Source organism: Anomaloglossus baeobatrachus, chromosome 2 (assembly GCF_048569485.1).
Source record: "Anomaloglossus baeobatrachus isolate aAnoBae1 chromosome 2, aAnoBae1.hap1, whole genome shotgun sequence".
In the NCBI taxonomy this organism is placed as follows: domain Eukaryota; kingdom Metazoa; phylum Chordata; class Amphibia; order Anura; family Aromobatidae; genus Anomaloglossus; species Anomaloglossus baeobatrachus.
Genome location: NC_134354.1, coordinates 36,946,569 through 36,967,804, shown reverse-complemented (window position 1 = coordinate 36,967,804; position 21,236 = coordinate 36,946,569). Strand labels below are relative to the sequence as shown.

Genomic DNA, 21,236 nt, shown 5'->3' with positions numbered 1-21,236 from the left:
ACGGGCAGTAAAGTTAAGTACTATTTTAACGTGACTTAACGACCAGGGACGTAACTTTACTGTCTAAAGTTCATTTGATTGCCGTGGCCATAGCAACGGCTTTCAAATGATGTCCCCTGCTGTTTCTTACAGCAGGGGACCTTTGCTTGAACCCAGTGGGGGTGGCATCGCCACCCCGTATAGACGATTGATGTGATTGGCTGTTCAAATCTGAACCGCCAACCACATCGTTCGCAACCGATTTCGGCAAAAATGCCTGAATTAGTGCGATACTGTGAGATCCTGCTATGAGGTGCTGTAGCAGCTGCAACACATCATAACTGGACCTCAAACATGTCGCCCCCAGCCCCTGCAGCACTGATTGGAGCGATCGTGCTATGACGCGCAATCGCTCCAATCAGTGTGCAGTGGGGCGGTCTGATCTGCAGGTGGCTGCCCTCCCCCACCATGTCTGCAGCGTGCACTGGCTGTCACTTGTGGTACCGACGCCACCGCTGCTGCTGCCACCGCTGATGTCACCGCTACTGCTCCTGCTCCACGTGAGTATTCCGCTCCCCTTGCAGCCCGTGCGCGCTCCCCGCGATGGCCCCTGCCCGTGCCCCCCGCGATCTGCCCCCCAACATCCCGATTTGCTCCCCTGCGATCTGCCTACCTCCTCTGTGATCTCTATTCTGCTTCCTTCCGCATTTGCTTCTCCGCCCCCCTCTGCCCCCCTTTCCCCCTCTGCCCCCCCCTCGACATCCTCTTACCTGCCTTCACCGGGTCGTCCGAGGTCTTTACTGGCCCAATCACATCTGCCTCCATCGCTGGGTACTTCTTCCTGGGTCTTCTGCTGATCTGTCCAGCGTCCTGCCTGCTGCTCCTGTACAGCTGTCTATCTCGATAGCCTTCTGTTCCTCCTGCAGTTCTTCTGGTAAGTGATCCTCCTGCTAATCCTCTGGGTACTATGAGTGTAACTTTTTTTTTTTTTTTTCTTTTTCCTGTATCCCCTGTCCATTTTTACACCTCATCCGTCCGTGCGTCCCGCCGAGCGCTGATCAGGGATGCCGATAACGGATCCTGCATCCCTGCTCAATTTTTGGGGGGGGGGGCGTGACTTTTTTTTTTACCGTATCCCCGACGCTTTTTATATCTCATCCGACCTTGCGTCCTGCAGCGGCCGATCAGTGCACCGCGTTTGAAAAGTCAAATGGCGTTCCTTCTCTTCTGAGCCCCGCTATGCGCTCAAACAATTACTTTCCACCACATATGAGGTATCTGCGTACTCCAGATACTCACCAAACATCTAGATAAATTCCTTGAGAGGTCTATTTCCAAAATGGGGTAATTTGTGGGGGAGCTCCACTGTTTAGGCACCATAGGGGGTCTCCAAAAGTGACATGGCGTCCGCTAATGATTCCAACCAATTTTGCTGTCAAATGGCGTTCCTTCTCTTCTGAGCTCCGCCATGCGCCCAAACAATTACTTTCCACCACGTATGAGTTATCTGCGTACTCAGGAAAAATTGCACAATACGTTTTATGGTGCATTTTTTCCTAACACCGTTGTAAAAATAGAAAGCTACCTGGTTGATGCAAAAATGTTGTGGTAAAAAAAAAATAATTTTCCCGGTTCAACGTTATCAACTTCTGTGGAGCCCCTGGGGGTACAAGGGGCTCACCAAACATCTAGATAAATTCCTTGAGGGGTCTAGTTCCAAAATGGGGTAATTTTTGGGGGAGCTCCACTGTTTAGGCACCATAGGGGGTCTCCAAACGTGACATGGCGTCCGCTAATGATTCCAACCAATTTTGCTGTCAAATGGTGCCCCTTCTCTTTTGAGCCTCGCCATGCGCCCAAACAATTACTTTCCACCACATATGAGGTATCTCCGTACTCAGGAGAAATTGCACAATACGTTTTATGGTACATTTTTTCCTGATACCCTTGTGAAAAAAAGAAGCTACCTGGTTCAAGTAACAGTTTTGTGGTGAAAAAAAAATAATTGTATTCATGGCTCAACATTATGAACTTCTGTGGAGCCCCTTGGGGCTCGCTAAACATCTAGATAATTCCTTGAGGGTTCTAGTTTCCATGTGGAATGGGGTCACTTGTGGGGGAGCTCCATTGTTTAGGCACCTCAGGGGGTCTCCAAATTCAACATTACGTCAGCTAATGATTCCAACCAATTTTGCTGTCAATCGCGCTCCTTCTCTTCTGAGCCCCGCCATGCGCCCAAACAATTGCTTTCCATCACATATGAGGTATCTACGTACTCAGGAGAAAATGCACAATAAATTTTATGGTGCATTTTTTCCTTATACCCTTGTGAAAAAAAAGCTACCTAGTTGAAGCAACAGTTTGGTGTTAAAAAAATTTTTTTTTTCTTTTCATGGCTCAATATTATAAACTTCTGCGAAGCCCCCAGGCGTTCAAAGTGCTCACTAGAAAAATTATTTGAGGGGTCTAGTTTCCAAAATGGGGTCACTTGTGGGGAAGCTCCATTGTTTAGGCACCTCAGGGGGTCTTCAAACCCGACATGGCATCCGCTAATGAGTGCAGCTAATTTTGCATTCAAAAATTTAAATGGCGCTGCTTCCCTTCTGAGCTCTGCGTGCGCCCAAACAATTGATTTTTACCACATATGGGGTATCAGCGTACTCAGGAGGAAATTGCATAATAAATTGTATGGTGCATTTCTTTGTCGCTCCATTGGGAGACCCAGACAATCGGGTGTATAGGCTATGCCTCCGGAGGCCGCACAAAGTATTACACTTAAAAGTGTTAAGCCCCTCCCCTTCTGCCTATACACCCCCCGTGCTCCCACGGGCTCCTCAGTTTTTTGCTTTGTGCGAAGGAGGTCAGACACGCACGCACAGCTCCACAGATTGGTCAGCAGCAGCTGCTGACCATGTCGGATGGAAGAAAAGTGGGCCCATATAGAGCCCCCAGCATGCTCCCTTCTCACCCCACTCTTGTCGGTGGTGTTGTAAGGTTGAGGTATCCATTGCGGGTACGGAGGCTGGAGCCCACATGCTGTTTTCCTTCCCCATCCCCCTCAGGGCTCTGGGTGAAGTGGGATCCTATCGGTCTCCAGGCACTGAGACCGTGCTTCATCCACAACTCCTGTGGAGCCTGCTGGATAGGAGCCGGGTATCGTTCAGGGACATGGCCCTGCTACTTGGAGGTACTCTGTATCCCTGTGGGGACAGCGCACAGCAACACTCCAGCTTTGCTGGGTGTGCTAGTGCACCGGGGACCACGGCGCTGACCGGGTTAATATGTGCCATTACACACTCAGCGTTGCGGAGTGTGTTTATGTATAGGGACTGCCGCACTGACCGCCGCGGCCATGGAAACACTGCGGCGCGGCTGGGACTTGTAGTGCGCCGGGGCTTTCACGCCGGCCGCGCTTTTACGGCGGCCAGCGTTTATTACTAGAGTCCCCGGCTTTTTGCGGCCTAGTTTCCTTTCCTCCCGCCCACAGCCCTGACAGGCAGGGGAAGGGCGGGACGCTGCACAGAACGAGCAGCACTGAGGGCTGGAGCATGCTTTGCATACTCCACCCCCCTCACTGTGCACAGTGCGGGCACCAGTTCCCGCTCTTTCTGGGTCACGCCCACGGCTCCCTCCTCTCCTCAGGACGCCGGCAGCCATTCCTGTCAGCTCCTCGGACGCTGCAGAGGGGGACAAAGTCTGGGAGACCCAGGCAGGGACTCTGGTGGCCTCACAACCGCTTTAGGCGGGTGGTAAGCAGCACCTGTGGTGCTAGCCCCATTGTGCAGTAGTGTAACATTATATGTTTATGGTATATATGTTTTACACTGTATGGTGCACAGTTGATTTCTGGCTATATACCCTATTGTGTTACTCAGGGAAGATAATAGCATGGCGCCCACGAAAGGCAGGGGTGCCAAAACACAGGCTTATTATGCTGCCTGCGCCGCATGTACGACCCCGCTACCGGCAGGTTCCACTGACCCTCATTGTGTGCACTGTTCGGCCCCTGTGGCACTTACTCAGCCGGAGCCTCTGCTAAGAGGGGCCCAGGGGGAGCCACCTGCTGACACTGTCCAGGTGACGGGGACGGAGTTTGCAAAACTCTCTGAGACTATGGCTAAGATACTAGAAGCCTTGCAGTCCAGGCCGGTATCTCAGCACAGGGACTCTGTTGAATCTTTGTTCCCTGGCCCACCTCAGCTGGACCAACAATGTCCTCCCGGGGTATCTCATGGATCCCAGGCTGAGGGTTCTGACACAGACCCCAGCCCCAGACCGACTAAGCGAGCTCGCTTAGATTTTCCCTCGACATCATCATATTGTGCAGGGTCTCAGAGGGGGGAATCTCTGGTTGATGATGCGGAGACAGCTGATCAGGATTCTGATCCTGAGGCCGCTCTCAATCTTGATACTCCGGACGGGGACGCCATAGTGAACGACCTTATTGCGTCCATCAATCGTATGTTGGATATTTCTCCCTCAGCTCCTCCGGTGGAGGAGTCAGCTTCTCAGCAGTAGAAATTCCGTTTCAGGTTTCCCAAGCGTACACCGAGTATGTTTCTGGGCCACTCTGATTTCAGAGAGGCAGTCCAGAATCACCATGCTTGTCCAGATAAGCGTTTTTCTAAGCGCCTTAAGGATACACATTATCCTTTTCCCCCTGACGTGGTCAAAAGTTGGGCTCAGTGTCCCAAAGTGGATCCTCCAATCTCTAGATCCATACTTGCAGTGGAAGATGGGGCTTCACTCAAAGATGCCACTGACAGGCAGATGGAACTCTGGTTGAAATCCATCTATGAAGCTATCGGCGCTTCTTTTGCCCCAGCGTTCGCAGCCGTATGGGCGCTACAAGCTATCTCAGCAGGTCAAGCGCAAATTGACGCAGCCACACGCACGTCCGCGCCACAGGTGGCGTCCATAACCACTCAGACGTCGGCATTTGCGTCTTACGCTATTAATGCTGTCCTGGACTCTGCGAGCCGTACGGCTGTTGCAGCCGCCAATTCGGTGGTACTCCGCAGGGCCTTGTGGCTACGGGAATGGAAGGCAGATTCTGTTTCCAAAAAGCGCTTAACCAGTTTGCCAATTTCTGGCGACCGATTGTTTGGCGAGCGTTTGGATGAAATCATCAAACAATCCAAGGGAAAGGATACATCCTTACCCCAGCCCAAACCGAAACATACCCCAACAGAGGAAGGGGCAGTCGAGGTTTTGGTCCTTTCGAAGCGCGGGCAGGTCCCAATTCTCCTCGTCCAAAAGGCCTCAGAAAGATCAAAGGAACTCTGATGCATGGAGGTCTAAGTCACGTCCTAAAAAGGCCACCGGAGGTGCCGCTACCAAAGCGGCTTCCTCATGACTTTCGGCCTCCTCACTCCGCATCTTCGGTCGGTGGCAGGCTCTCCCGCTTTTGCGACGCCTGGCTGCCACGGGTAAAAGACCGTTGGGTGAGAGACATTCTGTCTCACGGTTACAAGATAGAGTTCACCTCTCGTCCCCCGACTCGATTCTTCAGGTCATCCCCGCCTCCCGAGCGAGCCGAGGCTCTTCTGCAGGCGCTGGGCACTCTGAAGGCAGAAGGAGTGGTGGTCCCTGTTCCTCTTCAGCAACAGGGCCACGGTTTTTACTCCAACTTGTTTGTGGTCCCAAAGAAGGACGGGTCTTTCCGTCCTGTCCTGGACCTGAAACTTCTCAACAAACACGTAACGACCAGGCGGTTCCGGATGGAATCCCTCCGCTCCGTCATCGCCTCAATGTCCCAAGGAGATTTCCTTGCATCGATCGATATCAAAGATGCTTATCTCCACGTACCGATTGCTCCAGAGCACCAGCGCTTCTTGCGCTTCGCCATAGAAAACGAACACCTGCAGTTCGTGGCACTGCCGTTCGGCCTGGCAACAGCCCCACGGGTTTTCACCAAGGTTATGGCTACTGTAGTAGCGGTCCTCCACTCTCAGGGTCACTCGGTGATCCCTTACTTGGACGATCTCCTGATCAAGGCACCCTCTCAAGAGGCATGCCAACACAGCCTCGACGCTACCCTGGAGACTCTCCAGAGTTTCGGGTGGATCATCAATTTTCCAAAGTCAAATCTGACACCGGGCCAATCGCTCACATACCTTGGCATGGAGTTTCATACCCTCTCAGCGATAGTGAAGCTTCCGCTGATCAAGCAGCGGTCACTACAGACAGGGGTACAATCTCTCCTTCAAGGCCAGTCACACCCCTTGAGGCGCCTCATGCACTTCCTGGGGAAGATGGTGGCAGCAATGGAGGCAGTTCCTTTCGCGCAGTTTCACCTGCGTCCTCTTCAATGGGACATCCTACGCAAATGGGACAGGAAGCCGACGTCCCTCGACAGGAACGTCTCCCTCTCTCAGGCGACCAAAGCTTCCCTTCGGTGGTGGCTTCTTCCCACTTCATTATCGAAGGGGAAATCCTTCCTACCCCCATCCTGGGAGGTGGTCACGACGGACGCGAGTCTGTCAGGGTGGGGAGCGGTTTTTCTCCACCACAGGGCTCAGGGTACGTGGACCCAGCAAGAGTCCTCGCTTCAGATCAATGTTCTGGAAATACGGGCAGTGTATCTTGCCCTGAAAGCGTTCCAGCAGTGGCTGGAAGGCAAGCAGATCAGAATTCAGTCGGACAATTCCACAGCGGTGGCATACATCAACCACCAAGGCGGCACACGCAGTCGGCAAGCCTTCCAGGAAGTCCGGCGGATTTTGATGTGGGTGGAAGCCACGGCCTCCACCATCTCTGCAGTTCACATTCCAGGCGTGGAAAACTGGGAAGCAGATTATCTCAGTCGCCAGGGCATGGACGCAGGGGAATGGTCCCTTCACCCGGACGTGTTTCAGGAGATCTGTTGCCGCTGGGGGGTGCCGGACGTCGACCTCATGGCGTCCCGGCACAACAACAAGGTACCGACGTTCATGGCACGGTCTCAAGATCCCAGAGCTCTGGCGGCAGACGCCTTAGTTCAGGATTGGTCGCAGTTTCAGCTCCCTTATGTGTTTCCTCCGCTGGCACTGTTGCCCAGAGTGTTACGCAAGATCAGGGCCGACTGCCGCCGCGTCATCCTCGTCGCTCCAGACTGGCCGAGGCGGTCGTGGTACCCGGATCTGTGGCATCTCACGGTCGGCCAACCATGGGCACTACCAGACCGACCAGACTTGCTATCTCAAGGGCCGTTTTTCCATCTGAATTCTGCGGCCCTCAACCTGACTGTGTGGCCATTGAGTCCTGGATCCTAGCGTCTTCAGGGTTATCTCAAGACGTCATTGCCACTATGAGACAGGCTAGGAAACCAACGTCTGCCAAGATCTACCACAGGACGTGGAAAATTTTCCTGTCGTGGTGCTCTGCTCAGGGTTTTTCTCCCTGGCCTTTTGCCTTGCCCACTTTTCTGTCCTTCCTTCAATCTGGACTGGAAAAGGGTTTGTCGCTCGGCTCCCTTAAGGGACAAGTCTCAGCGCTCTCTGTGTTTTTCCAGAAGCGCCTAGCCAGACTTCCACAGGTACGCACGTTCCTGCAGGGGGTTTGTCACATCGTTCCTCCTTACAAGCGGCCGTTAGAACCCTGGGATCTGAACAGGGTGCTGCTGGTTCTTCAGAAACCACCATTCGAGCCAATGAGAGATATTTCTCTCTCACGCCTTTCGCAGAAAGTGGTTTTTCTAGTAGCAGTCACTTCACTTCGGAGAGTGTCTGAGCTAGCAGCGCTGTCATGCAAAGCCCCTTTCCTGGTTTTTCACCAGGACAAGGTGGTTCTGCGTCCGGTTCCGGAATTTCTCCCTAAGGTGGTATCCCCTTTCATCTCAATCAGGATATCTCCTTACCTTCTTTTTGTCCTCATCCAGTTCACCAATGTGAAAAGGATTTGCACTTGTTAGATCTGGTGAGAGCACTCAGACTCTACATTTCTCGTACGGCGCCCCTGCGCCGCTCAGATGCACTCTTTGTCCTTGTCGCTGGCCAGCGTAAAGGGTCACAGGCTTCCAAATCAACCTTGGCTCGGTGGATCAAGGAGCCAATTCTCGAAGCCTACCGTTCGGCTGGGCTTCCGGTTCCCTCAGGGCTGAAGGCCCATTCTACCAGAGCCGTGGGCGCGTCCTGGGCTTTGAGGCACCAGGCTACGGCTCAGCAGGTGTGTCAGGCGGCTACCTGGTCGAGCCTGCACACTTTCACGAAACACTATCAGGTGCATACCTATGCTTCGGCGGATGCCAGCCTAGGTAGACGAGTCCTTCAGGCGGCGGTTGCCCACCTGTAGGAAGAGGCCGTTTTACGGCTCTCTTACGAGGTATTATTTTACCCACCCAGGGACTGCTTTTGGACGTCCCAATTGTCTGGGTCTCCCAATGGAGCGACAAAGAAGAAGGGAATTTTGTTTACTTACCGTAAATTCCTTTTCTTCAGCGCTCTATTGGGAGACCCAGACGATTGGGGTATAGCTACTGCCCTCTGGAGGCCACACAAAGCACTACATTAAAAGTGCAAGGCCCCTCCCACTCTGGCTATACCCCCCCGTGGTATCACGGGTTCTCCAGTTTTAGCTTTGTGTGCGAAGGAGGTCAGACATTCCATGCATAGCTCCACAGATTTTAGTCAGCAGTAGCTGCTGACTATTTCGGATGGAAGAAAAGAGGACACATATAGTGTTCCCAGCATGCTCCCTTCTCACCCCTGGATGGTGTTGTAAGGTTGAGGTACCTATTGCTGGTACAGGGCTGGAGCCTGACATGCTGTTTTCCTTCCACATCCCCTGGTAGGGCTCTGTGGAAGTGGGATCCTGCCGGCCTCTCAGCTCTGATGCCGGGCTCCATCCACAGACCCATTAGAACCTGATGGATTCGGAGCAGGAGTACGATCAGGGACAGGCCCTGCATCATACAGGTACTCTGTGTCCCCGGCAGGCACAGACACACTCCGGGCTGGCTGGGTGTTGTAGTGCGCCGGGGACCGCAACGTGGAGTTGGTGTCCCTACAGATTACTGGGGGACTTTTTTGTGTATGGGAACGCAGCGCCGACCCCCTCTGGACCGGGCGGCGCTGCTGTGACTTGTGGTGCGCCGGGGATCCGCCGTCCGCGCTTTTACGGCGGCGGCGTTATAAATTTAGTCCCCGGCTTTTTGGGCCTAGGACGCCGGCAGCTCCGATTTGTTCCCGCCCCCACCCTGTCATTCAGGGTAGGGGAGAGACGCTGTTCGCTAGCAGCGACGAGGGCTGGAGCCTGATTTACATGCTCCAGCCCTCTCACTTGGCACAGAGGGAAGCAGGCTTCCCGCTCTTGGCCAGGAACGCCCAGGGCCCGCCCCCCTTCCTCTCTCGAGACGCCGGCAGCCATTACATGCATGCCTGGCTGGAGGAAGGACGCAAGGCTCTGGGAGACCTGGACTAGGGGCTATCTGGCGACCACACACCCGCTTTTTAAGCGGGCGGTAAGCGATTTTTCTGTGCTGGTCCCTCTAGTGCCTCACTGTGTATCAGTGTACTGGGTACAGATATATAGATATTGTATTTCTTGCACTGTGAGGTGCGCTTCTGGCTGCATATCCCAGATCGCTCTGTGGAAGCAGCAACATGTCATCCTCAAAACGCAAGGCGGCCAAGGCAAAAAGGGCTGTGTATACTGCGTGTGCTGCATGTGGGGCTAATCTACCAGCAGGCTCTGATGACCCCCATTGTGTGCAATGCTCCGACCCGGTGCTGCTTCGCCAGCCGGAGTCAGGAGAGGTAGCGACCCAGGCTGAGACGCTTGTAAGTTCTGCCCCGGTGACAGGGACAGACTTTGCAGTTTTTGCTGATAGTATGTCTGTCTCTATGGCAAAAATACTTGAAACCTTGCAATCTATGCATGGGGCTCAGTCTTTGGGCACGGCGAGGCCTCTGTCCTCAGGTCCCCCTTACTTGGAATGTATCCAGCCCACAGGGGGGTCCCCGGCTTCACAGGCCGAGGATTATGACTCAGATGATGGCCCCAGCCACCCTAAGCGAGCTCGCTGGGAAAGACCCTCGACGTCTTCACACTGCTCAGGGTCTCAGCACAATCAGTCTCCCTGTGATGTGTCTGATGAGAGTGATCAGGAATCCACTCCTGGAACCCCTCTCAACCTGGATACCCCGGATGGGGATGCCATGGTGAACGACCTTATCTCAGCCATCAATAGGCTGTTGGATATTTCTCCCCCAGCCCCTTCAGCAGAAGAGGCGGCTGCGGAGCAGGAGAAGTTTCGTTTCCTTTATCCCAAGCGTAAATTGAGTGCTTTGTTAGATCACTCTGACTTCAGAGAATCAATCCAGAAGCACGACGCTCACCCAGAAAGGCGTTTCTCTAAACGATCTAAAGATACGCGTTTCCCTTTCCCCCCTGAGGTGGTCAAGCGCTGGACACAGTGTCCAAAGGTAGACCCCCCGATTTCCAAACTTGCAGCTAGATCCATAGTTGCAGTGGAGGATGGCGCTTCACTTAAAGATGCCAATGACAGACAGATGGACCTTTGGTTAAAATCTGTCTATGAAGCTATCGGCGCGTCGTTTGCTCCGGCATTCGCAGCCGTATGGGCACTCCAGGCTATTTCAGCTGGCTTAGCAAAAGTGGATGCTATCATGCATCCAGCAGTGCCGCAAGTGGCGCACCTTACCACGCAGATGTCGGCGTTTGCGTCTTACGCTATCAATGCGGTCCTAGAATCTACCAGTCGCACCTCAATGGCGTCCGCCAATTCGGTAGTTTTGCGCAGAGCCTTGTGGTTAAAGGACTGGAAAGCAGATGCTGGTTCCAAAAAATGTTTAACCAGTTTGCCTTTGTCTAGAGATAGACTGTTTGGCGAGCCATTGGCTGACATCATTAAGCAGTCCAAGGGTAAAGACTCCTCTTTACCACAACCCAGAACATCCAAACCTCAGCAGAAAAAGTGGCAGCAGAGGTTTCAGTCCTTTCGAGGTTCGGGCAAGACACCATTTACCTCGTCCAAAGGGACTCAGAGGACGCAAAGAAACTCAGATTCGTGGCGGACTCACACACGCCCCAAGAAAGCAAATGGAGGTACCGCTTCCAAAGCGGCTACCTCATGACTTCCAGCCCCCCCCCTCCGCATCGCCGGTCGGGGGCAGGCTCTCCCGCTTTTCCGGCATTTGGATGTCACAGGTCAAAGACCGGTGGGTGACGGGCATTTTGTCTCGCGGGTACAGAATCGAGTTCAATTCTCGTCCTCCAGCTCGGTTCTTCAGAACCTCCCCACATCCAGACCGAGCAGATGCTCTGCTGCAGGCGGTGGATTCCCTAAAAGCGGAAGGAGTGGTGATCCCAGTCCCTCCTCAGGAACAAGGGCAAGGGTTTTACTCCAATCTCTTTGTGGTTCCAAAAAAGGATGGCTCGTTCCGTCCTGTTCTGGACCTAAAACGGCTCAACAAACATGTGCACGCCAGGAGGTTCCGGATGGAAACCCTCCGCTCTGTCATTGCCTCAATGTCCAGAGGAGACTTCCTTGCCTCAATAGACATCAAAGATGCTTATCTCCACGTGCCAATTGCTACAGAACATCAACGTTTTCTACGTTTTGTGATAGGAGACGACCATTTTCAGTTCGTAGCTCTGCCATTTGGTCTGGCGACAGCCCCACGGGTCTTCACCAAGGTCATGGCGGCGGTGGTAGCAGTCTTGCACTCTCAGGGACACTCGGTGATCCCTTACCTAGACGACTTATTGGTCAAAGCTCCCTCTCAGGAGGCATGTCAGCACAGCCTGAATGCTACGCTGGAGACTCTACAGTCTTTCGGATGGATCATCAACTTTCCAAAGTCGATCCTATCACCGACTCAGTCACTAACGTATCTTGGCATGGAGTTTCATACTCTAGCAGCGATAGTGAAGCTGCCGCTGAACAAGCAGCGGTCACTACAGACAGGGGTGCAATCTCTCCTGCAGGGCCAGTTTCATCCCTTGCGGCGTCTCATGCATTTCCTAGGGAAGATGGTGGCAGCCATGGAAGCAGTTCCCTTTGCGCAGTTTCATCTGCGCCCACTTCAATGGGACATTCTCCGCCAATGGGACGGGAAGTCAACGTCCCTGGACAGGAAAGTCTCGCTTTCCCAGACGGCCAAGGACTCTCTACAATGGTGGCTCCTTCCCACCTCATTATCTCAGGGAAGATCCTTCCTGCCCCCATCCTGGGCAGTAGTTACGACAGATGCGAGTCTGTCGGGATGGGGAGCAGTGTTTCTCCACCACAGGGCTCAGGGGACGTGGACTCCGCAGGAGTCCACCCTTCAGATCAATGTTCTGGAAATCAGAGCAGTGTATCTTGCCCTACTAGCCTTCCAGCAGTGGCTGGAAGGAAAGCAGATCCGAATCCAATCGGACAACTCCACAGCGGTGGCATACATCAACCACCAAGGAGGGACGCGCAGTCGGCAAGCCTTCCAAGAAGTCCGGCGCATTCTAATGTGGGTGGAGGACAGAGCATCCACCATATCCGCGGTTCACATCCCAGGCGTAGAAAACTGGGAAGCAGACTTCCTCAGTCGCCAGGGCATGGACGCAGGGGAATGGTCCCTTCACCCGGACGTGTTTCAGGAAATCTGTCGCCGCTGGGGAGTGCCGGATGTCGACCTAATGGCATCCCGGCACAACAACAAGGTCCCGGCATTCATGGCGAGGTCGCGCGATCAAAGAGCTCTGGCGGCAGACGCCTTGGTTCAAGATTGGTCGCAGTTTCAGCTCCCTTACGTGTTTCCGCCTCTGGCGCTCTTGCCCAGAGTGCTACGCAAGATCAGATCCGAGTGCAGCCGCATCATACTCGTCGCTCCAAACTGGCCGAGGAGGTCGTGGTATCCGGATCTGTGGCATCTCACGATCGGTCGACCGTGGTCACTGCCAGACCGACCAGACTTACTGTCCCAAGGGCCGTTTTTCCATCAGAATTCTGCGGCCCTGAACCTGACTGTGTGGCCATTGAGTCCTGGATCCTAGCATCTGCAGGATTATCTCAAGGAGTGATTGCCACAATGAGACAAGCTAGAAAGTCGAATTCTGCTAAGATCTACCACAGAACGTGGAAGATTTTCTTATCCTGGTGCTCGGCCCAGGGAGTGTCTCCCTGGCCATTTGCATTACCCAAGTTTCTTTCCTTCCTGCAATCGGGGTTAGAAAAGGGCTTGTCGCTCAGCTCCCTTTAAAGGGCAAGTTTCGGCACTATCCGTGTTTTTTCAGAAGCGTCTAGCACGTCTTCCTAAGGTGCGCACGTTCCTGCAGGGGGTCTGTCATATTGTGCCCCCGTACAAGCGACCGTTAGATCCATGGGATCTGAACAGGGTACTAGTTGCTCTCCAGAAGCCGCCCTTCGAGCCTCTGAAGGAAGTTTCCTTTTCTCGGCTGTCGCAGAAAGTGGCGTTTCTTGTTGCCATCACATCGCTTCGGCGAGTGTCTGAGCTGGCAGCTCTGTCATCCAAGGCTCCCTTCCTGGTGTTCCACCAGGACAAGGTTGTGCTGCGCCCCATTCCGGAGTTTCTCCCTAAGGTCGTATCCTCTTTTCATCTTAATCAGGATATTTCCTTGCCTTCGTTTTGTCCTCATCCGGTTCACCGGTATGAAAAGGACTTACGTTTGCTAGATCTGGTGAGAGCACTCAGAATCTACATTTCCCGCACGGCGCCCATACGCCGTTCCGATGCACTTTTTGTCCTTGTCGCTGGTCCGCGCAAGGGGTTGCAGGCTTCTAAAGCCACCCTGGCTCGATGGATCAAAGAACCAATTCTAGAGGCCTACCGTTCTGCGGGGCTTCCGGTTCCTTCAGGGCTAAAAGCCCACTCAACCAGAGCCGTGGGTGCGTCCTGGGCATTACGTCACCAGGCTTCGGCTCAACAGGTGTGCCAGGCAGCTACCTGGTCCAGTCTGCACACTTTCACCAAGCATTATCAGGTGCATACCTATGCTTCGGCGGATGCCAGCTTAGGTAGAAGAGTCCTGCAGGCGGCAGTGACACCCCCATAGGGGAGGGCTGTTTTGCAGCTCTAACATGAGGTATTTATTTACCCACCCAGGGACAGCTTTTGGACGTCCCAATCGTCTGGGTCTCCCAATAGAGCGCTGAAGAAGAAGGGAATTTTGTTACTTACCGTAAATTCCTTTTCTTCTAGCTCTTATTGGGAGACCCAGCACCCGCCCTGTTGTCCTTCGGGATGTTTTTTTGTTGTTTGCGGGTACACATGTTGTTCATGTTGAACGGTTTTTCAGTTCTCCGATGTTATTCGGAGTTAATTTGTTTAAACCAGTTATTGGCTTCCTCCTTCTTGCTTTGGCACTAAAACTGGAGAACCCGTGATACCACGGGGGGGTATAGCCAGAGTGGGAGGGGCCTTGCACTTTTAATGTAGTGCTTTGTGTGGCCTCCAGAGGGCAGTAGCTATACCCCAATCGTCTGGGTCTCCCAATAAGAGCTAGAAGAAAAGGAATTTACGGTAAGTAACAAAATTCCCTTCTTCTTCTAGCTCCAATTGGGAGACCCAGCACCCGCCCCTGTTTTTTTGTGTACACATGTTGTTCATGTTGAATGGTTTCAGTTCTCCGATATTCCTTCGGATTGAAGTTACTTTAAACCAGTTTATAATTCTTTTTCCTCCTTCTTGCTTTTGCACCAAAACTGAGGAGCCCGTGGGAGCACGGGGGGTGTATAGGCAGAAGGGGAGGGGCTTAACACTTTTGAGTGTAATACTTTGTGCGGCCTCCGGAGGCATAGCCTATACACCCGATTGTCTGGGTCTCCCAATTGGAGCTAGAAGAAAAGGAATTTACGGTAAGTAAACAAAATTCCCTTCTTTCTCTTTTCTCCCTTGTGAAAATGAAAATTTTATGGCTAAAGTAACATTTTTGTGTTTAAAAAGTTTTAAATTTTCATTTTTTCCTTCCACATTGCTTTAATTCCTGTGAAACACCCTGAAGGGTTAATAAACTTCTTGGATGTGGTTTTGAGCAGTGTGAGGGGTGCAGTTTTTAGGATGGGGTCACTTTTGGGTATTTTCTGTCACCACGGCCTCTCAAAATCACCTCAAATGTGATGTGGTCCCTAAAAAATAATAGTTTTGTAAATTTTGTTGGAAAAATGAGAAATTGCTGATGAACTTTGACCCCTTCTAACTTCCTAACGGAAAAAAATTTTGTTTCGAAAATTGCGCTGATGTAAAGTAGACAAGTGGGAAATGTTATTTAGTAACTATTTTGTGTGACATATCTCTCAGATTTATAGGCATACATTTTCAAAGCTTGAAAATTGCGAAATTTTCAAAATTTTCGCACAATTTCTGAAATTTTCACAAATAAACGCAAAAAATATCGGCCTAAATTTACCACTGGCATGAAGTACAATATGTCACGAAAAAACAATGTCAGAATCGCCAGGATCCGTTGAAGCGTTCCAGAGTTATAATCTGTCAAAGTGACACTGGTCAGAATTGCAAAAAATGGCCCGGTCATTAGGGTGTTTTAGTGGCCGGGGGTGAAGGGGTTAACTGATCAGATTAATTGATTTTATATTTTCATAGATCGGGCATTTCTGAACGTGGCAATACCAAATGTGTGTATATTTTTTTTATTTTTTTTAACATTTAATTTTCAATGGGGCGAAAGGGGGGTGATTTGAACTTTTAGGATTTTTATAAAAAAAAATTAAAACTTTTTTTTTTTTTTTTTTTAAATTTTACTAGTCCCCCTAGGGGGCTATATGGATCAGCAATCTGATTGGTCTGCCATATCTCCAGATCAAAGCCATACAGCTGTAAACAGCAGATATGCTCATTTTCTGCCTCACCCAGCCCCGTGCCGGGTGAAACCGAAAGTAAGTAATGTGAGCTACAGGAGTCATCACATGACGTCACGTGACTTCCTGTATCGGCCGGTGAGTAAATGTTTACCGCCGATGCCGTTATATTATAATGGCGCTGTCGCATATTGACAGCGCCATTTAAGGGTTAAAGGGCACGGGCAGATAACGATTCTGCTCGTGCCTGGCAGGCACACATCTCAGCTGTGAAAATCAGCTGAGCTGTGTGCCGATCGCTGCAAGCTGCCGGCAGCTGACCGCGGGCAGTAACACTATGACTGCTAGGACGTAATATTACTGCCCGCGGTCGTTAAGGGGTTAATCATTAGGACCAAAACTCATTCCGCTCCTTAGGTTTGTAGAAGTTTCCTGCAGATAGATAACTGGATAGAGATGTAACATGTTGTCAGTTCTTTAACGCCACAAACAGCAGCTGGTGAAGAGTTCAGACTCCGAGGTGAATCTGCAGGCGATCCTGGGACACTCGATTCTGAGAACACAAAAGGACCTGCTGACAGAACTGGAAGCCGTTTTTGGGAAAAAGGGAACAAGGATCATTATCTGGAATTTAAGAAAGTATGTATTTTTCTACATATTTTTTTTACAACAGTACCATTCTTTATTATTACAGAATACAAAATGATAGCAATATTAGATCTGTAGGGGTGTGATGCCCCCACCCTTCAGCTATTTCCAGGTCCCTCAGTGACACTGATCAGAACAGCACAGAGCCCTATACTGTGTAGTGGCCGTTCCCAGGTACTGCAGCTCAGATCAGTTACACTTCGACAAGAACTAAGCTGCAGTACCCGGCAGCAAGTTCTACACGGTGTGTGGTGCTCTGGCTCTGTAAACTGTTTACAGACGATTGTTGTCAGCCCCCCCATCCATCTGATGTTGTACCCTTTCTAGGATAGTATCCAAAATAACAGTTGCACTCAAGTAAAGGGGAGGGCGAAAAACTGATGGATGTAAATAGTGAACATTGAAATGTGAATATGCATTAGTGCCCAGAAAACATGAAACATTTTTGGGAAAAAATGAGTTACTTTGCAAGTAAAAATGGCCAAATTTACTTAAGCCCAGTTGCCACGCCAAGGTGTAAGGGATACTTTGCACACTACGACATCGCAACCCGATGCTTGCGATGCCGAGTGCGATAGTCCCCGCCCCCGTCGCACATACAATATTGTGTTTATAGCTGCCGTAGCGAACATTATCGCTTCGGCAGCTTCACACGGACTTACCTGCCCTGCGACCCGCCTCCTTACTAAGGGGGCGGGTCGTGCGGCATCACAGCGATGTCACACGGCAGGCGGCCAATAGAACCGGAGGGGCGGAGATGAGCGGGACGTAAACATCCCGCCCACCTTCTTCCTTCCGCATAGCCGGTGTGAGCCGCAGGACGCAGGCAGGCAGATGTTCCTCGCTCCTGCGGCTTCATACACAGTGATGTGTGCTGCCACAGGAACGAGGAATAACATCGGTCCTTCCGAAATTATGGAAATGACCGACACTACACCGATGATACGATTTCGGCGCATGTGCGCTCGTTAATCTTATCAAAAACGATTTACACACTCCGATATCGCCTGCGACGCTGGATGTGCATCACTTTCGATTTGACCCCCACCGACATCGCAGCTGCGATGTCGTTGTTTGCATAGTACCCCTTACTCTCAGCTGTGTCCTAATCTAATTTATGCCTTCCTTCGTGCCCAAACGCACCTCTTTTATATGGGCTAGAAAAAACCCTGCAAAAGAGAATAGATTCTGGACAACCAAAGTGAGATATCCAACCATGTCACGAGTCTTCTTCCAGTGTTCGTGCATCCAAAAGTAATTGAGGCTCACCCTGCTTTGTTCCTGACTGCTGCAGCAGAAACCTTTGCCCTCGTCACTGCCTCCACTGCAGACAGGCGAACAAAGCCAGTGGCCTTAATCTCAGCCCCACCTTTTAGTAACGTGTATGTGTGTTTTTGGTATTTGTTTTATGTCTAGTGCGCTTTTAAAGAGGAACTGTCCGTTTTTTTTTTTCTGTTTATCTGGACACACCAGTGGCTGCAGAGCAGAATAAATCATTATTTATTTTTTTTTATTTTGTTTCTCCACCGCAGAGATATTAGCGATCAAATAATTTGGTATCTAAACATTTATTTGTGATTAAAGTCCAAGTGGACAGACAGATTTCACTTGGGGGCGTGTACTTCTTCCTCTTTCTGGCACTGCCCAATCGTAAGCAAGCAGCAACACACAGGGGAAAAAGGACCCACCCCCCACAATAGCTTTGACCAGGTTCAGTGGTAGACACAATGTCACAGTGTGCTCTCTTCACTGCATAGTGGATACAAGTGCCTGAGCATAACATACCTGGGTGATTAACCAACAGCTTTCAGCTCTCATCCCTGGCAGTCAGTGTGGGGAAGGGGGGGGAGGGACATTGCTGCAGAGTTAATTCTCATTACAAACACTAGCTCTCCTCTCATAGTGCTGCTAGTCATAATCAGATATACGCATGCGAAAGGGAAAAGAACATGTCCCAATACAATGAAACTGTCTTCGCCCCTCACTGTTGAGTGATTATTTTGTGCCCAAGCACAGCAGTCCTGGGTGTGATTCTCAGCCTTCATCTCCAGCAGTCAGTGTGGGGGTGAGGGGCAGTACGGAAGACTTAGCACTTGCTTTGGCACTGCTAATGTGTATTTGGCTCTGCCAATAAAGCTCAAGAATTTGAGAGGAGAGGTAGTAGGAGTGTTCGCATTAAGACTCAGCTCTGAAGCACTGCCCCTTCCCCCCACACTGACTGCCAGAGATCAGAGCTGAAAACTGTTAAGGGTGCTTTACACGCTGCAACATTGCTAACGATATATCGTCGGGGTCACGTCGTTAGTGACGCGCATCCGTCGTCGTTAGCGACATCGCAGCGTGTGACACCAAGGAGCGACGATCAACGATCGCAAAAACGTCAAAAATCGTTTGTTGACACGTCGCTCCTTTTTCATAATATCGTTGGTGGGGCATGCCGCTGGCTGTTCCTCGTTCCTGCGGCATCACACATCGCTATGTGTGACACCGCAGGAACGACTAACATCTCCTTATCTGCCTCCGCCGGCAATGAGGAAGGAAGGAGGTGGGCGGCATGTTCCGGCCGCTCATCTCCGCCCCTCCTCTGCTATTGGACGGCTGCCGTGTGACGTTGCTGTTACTCCGCACGAACCGCCCCCTTAGAAAAGAGACAGATCGCCGGCCAGAGTGACGTCGCAGGGATGGTAAGTCCGTGTGACGGGTGTTAACGATGTTGTGCGCCATGGGCAGCGATTTGCCTGTGATGCACAACCGACGGGGGTGGGTACGCTCGCTAGCGATATCGGTAACGATATCGCAGCATGTTAAGTGGGCTTAACTCACACTCAGGTCTGCTAGGCTCCAGCCCATGTCTCGTGAGCCTGAGCTAATGTGTGGGTGTGTTCTTTCTCCAGTGTGTTGCTGCCTGTGTGATTGGTCAGCGTCAAAAAGAGGAAGTGCACGCCCCCAGTGAAATCTCTGGTAACGCCCACTTGGACTAAACAAAAATTAAGTCATTAGGCGCTGAATACTTTGATTGCTAAAATCTCTGCAAGAGAGGCAAAATAATAAGTTTTATTCCTGTCTGCAGTACCTACGGTGCTGGCCAAAAGTATTGGCACCCCTGCAATTCTGTGAGATAATACTCAGTTTCTTCCTGAAAATGATTGCAATCACAAATTCTTTGGTATTATTATCTTCATTTAATTTGTCTTCAATGAAAAAAAATAAAAAAAATTGTCGTAAAGCCAAATTGGATATAATTCCACACCAAACATAAAAAAGGGGGTGGACAAAAGTATTGGCACTGTTTGAAAAATACTGTGATGCGTCTCTAATTTCTGTAATTAACAGCACCTGTAACTTACCTGTGGCACCTAACAGGTGTTGGCAATAACTAAATCACACTTGCAGCCAGTTGACATGGATTAAAGTTGACTCAGCCTCTGTCCTGTGTCCTTGTGTGCACCAAATTGAGCATGGAGAAAAGAAAGAAAACCAAAGAACTGTCTGAGGACTTAAGAATCCAAATTGTGAGGAAGCATGAGCAATCTCAAGGCTACAAGTCCATCTCCAAAGACCTGAAAGTTCCTGTGTCTACGGTGCGCAGTGTCATCAAGAAGTGTAAAGCCCATGGCACTGTGGCTAACCTCCCTAGATGTGGAAGGAAAAGAAAAATTGACGAGAGATTTCAACGCAAGATTGTGCGGATGGTGTTTAAAGAACCTCGACTAACATCCAAACAAGTTCAAGCTGCCCTGTAGTCCGAGGGTACAACAGTGTCAACCCGTACTATCCGTCGGCGTCTGAATGAAAAGGGACTGTAAGACCCCACTTCTTACCCCGAGACATAAAAAAGCCAGGCTGGAGTTTGCCAAAACTTACCTGAGCAAACCTAAAACTTTTTGGAAGAATGTTCTCTGGTCAGATGAGACAAAAGTAGAGCTTTTTGGGGAAAGCCATCAATAGCGTTTACAGGAAAATAAAAGGGGCATTCAAAGAAAAGAACACGATCCCTACAGTCAAACATGGTGGAGGTTCCCTGATGTTTTGGGGTTGCTTTGTTGCCTCTGGCACTGGACTGCTTGACCGTGTGCATGGCATTATGAAGTCTGAAGACTACCAACAAATTTTGCAGCATATTGTAGGGCCCAGTGTGAGAAAGCTGGGTCTTCCTCAGAGGTCATGGGTCTTCCAGCAGGACAATGACCCAAAACACACTTCAAAAAGCACTAGAAAATGGTTTGAGAGAAAGCCCTGGAGACTACTAAAGTGGCCAGCAATGAGCCCAGACCTGAATCCCATAGAACACCTGTGGAGAGATCTCAAAATGGCAGTTTGGAGAAGGCCCCCTTCACATCTCAGGGACCTGGAGCAGTTTGCCAAAGAAGAATGGTCTAAAATTCCAGCAGAGCATTGTAAAGGCCCCGTCACACTAAGCAACTTACCAGCGCTCCCAACAACGATAGGGATCGCTGGTAAGTTGCTAGGAGGTCGCTGGTGAGATGTCACACTGCGACGCTCCAGCGATCCCACCAGCAACCTGACCTGGCAGGGATCGCTGGAGCGTCGCTACACAAGTTGCTGGTGAGCTCACCAGCAACCAGTGTCCCAGCCCCCAGCGCCGCGTGGAAGATGCTGCGCTTGGTAACTAAGGTAAATATCGGGTAACCAACCCGATATTTACCTTGGTTACCAGCGCACGGAGCTACACGTGCAGAGAGCAGGGAGCAGCGCACACTGAGCGCTGGCTCCTTGCTCTCCTAGTTACAGCACACATCGGGTTAATTAACCCGATGTGTGCTGCAGCTACATGTGCACAGAGCAGGAGCCGGCACTGACAGTGAGAGCGGAGGAAGCTGGTAACAAAGGTAAA

At 51.1% G+C, this 21,236-nt stretch overlaps 1 protein-coding gene across 2 annotated transcripts in view; it reads left to right on the top strand.

Annotated features, from left to right (window-relative positions):
- The window catches only part of LOC142290908 (MORC family CW-type zinc finger protein 3-like), a 156,823-nt gene that overhangs the window by 24,517 nt on the left and 111,070 nt on the right, over nt 1-21,236 (top strand). For both annotated transcript variants that reach the window (XM_075334988.1, XM_075334989.1), the window contains exon 5: nt 16,226-16,372. In XM_075334988.1, the coding sequence (XP_075191103.1) occupies nt 16,226-16,372 (147 nt within the window). The remainder of the gene's footprint in view (nt 1-16,225; nt 16,373-21,236) is intronic.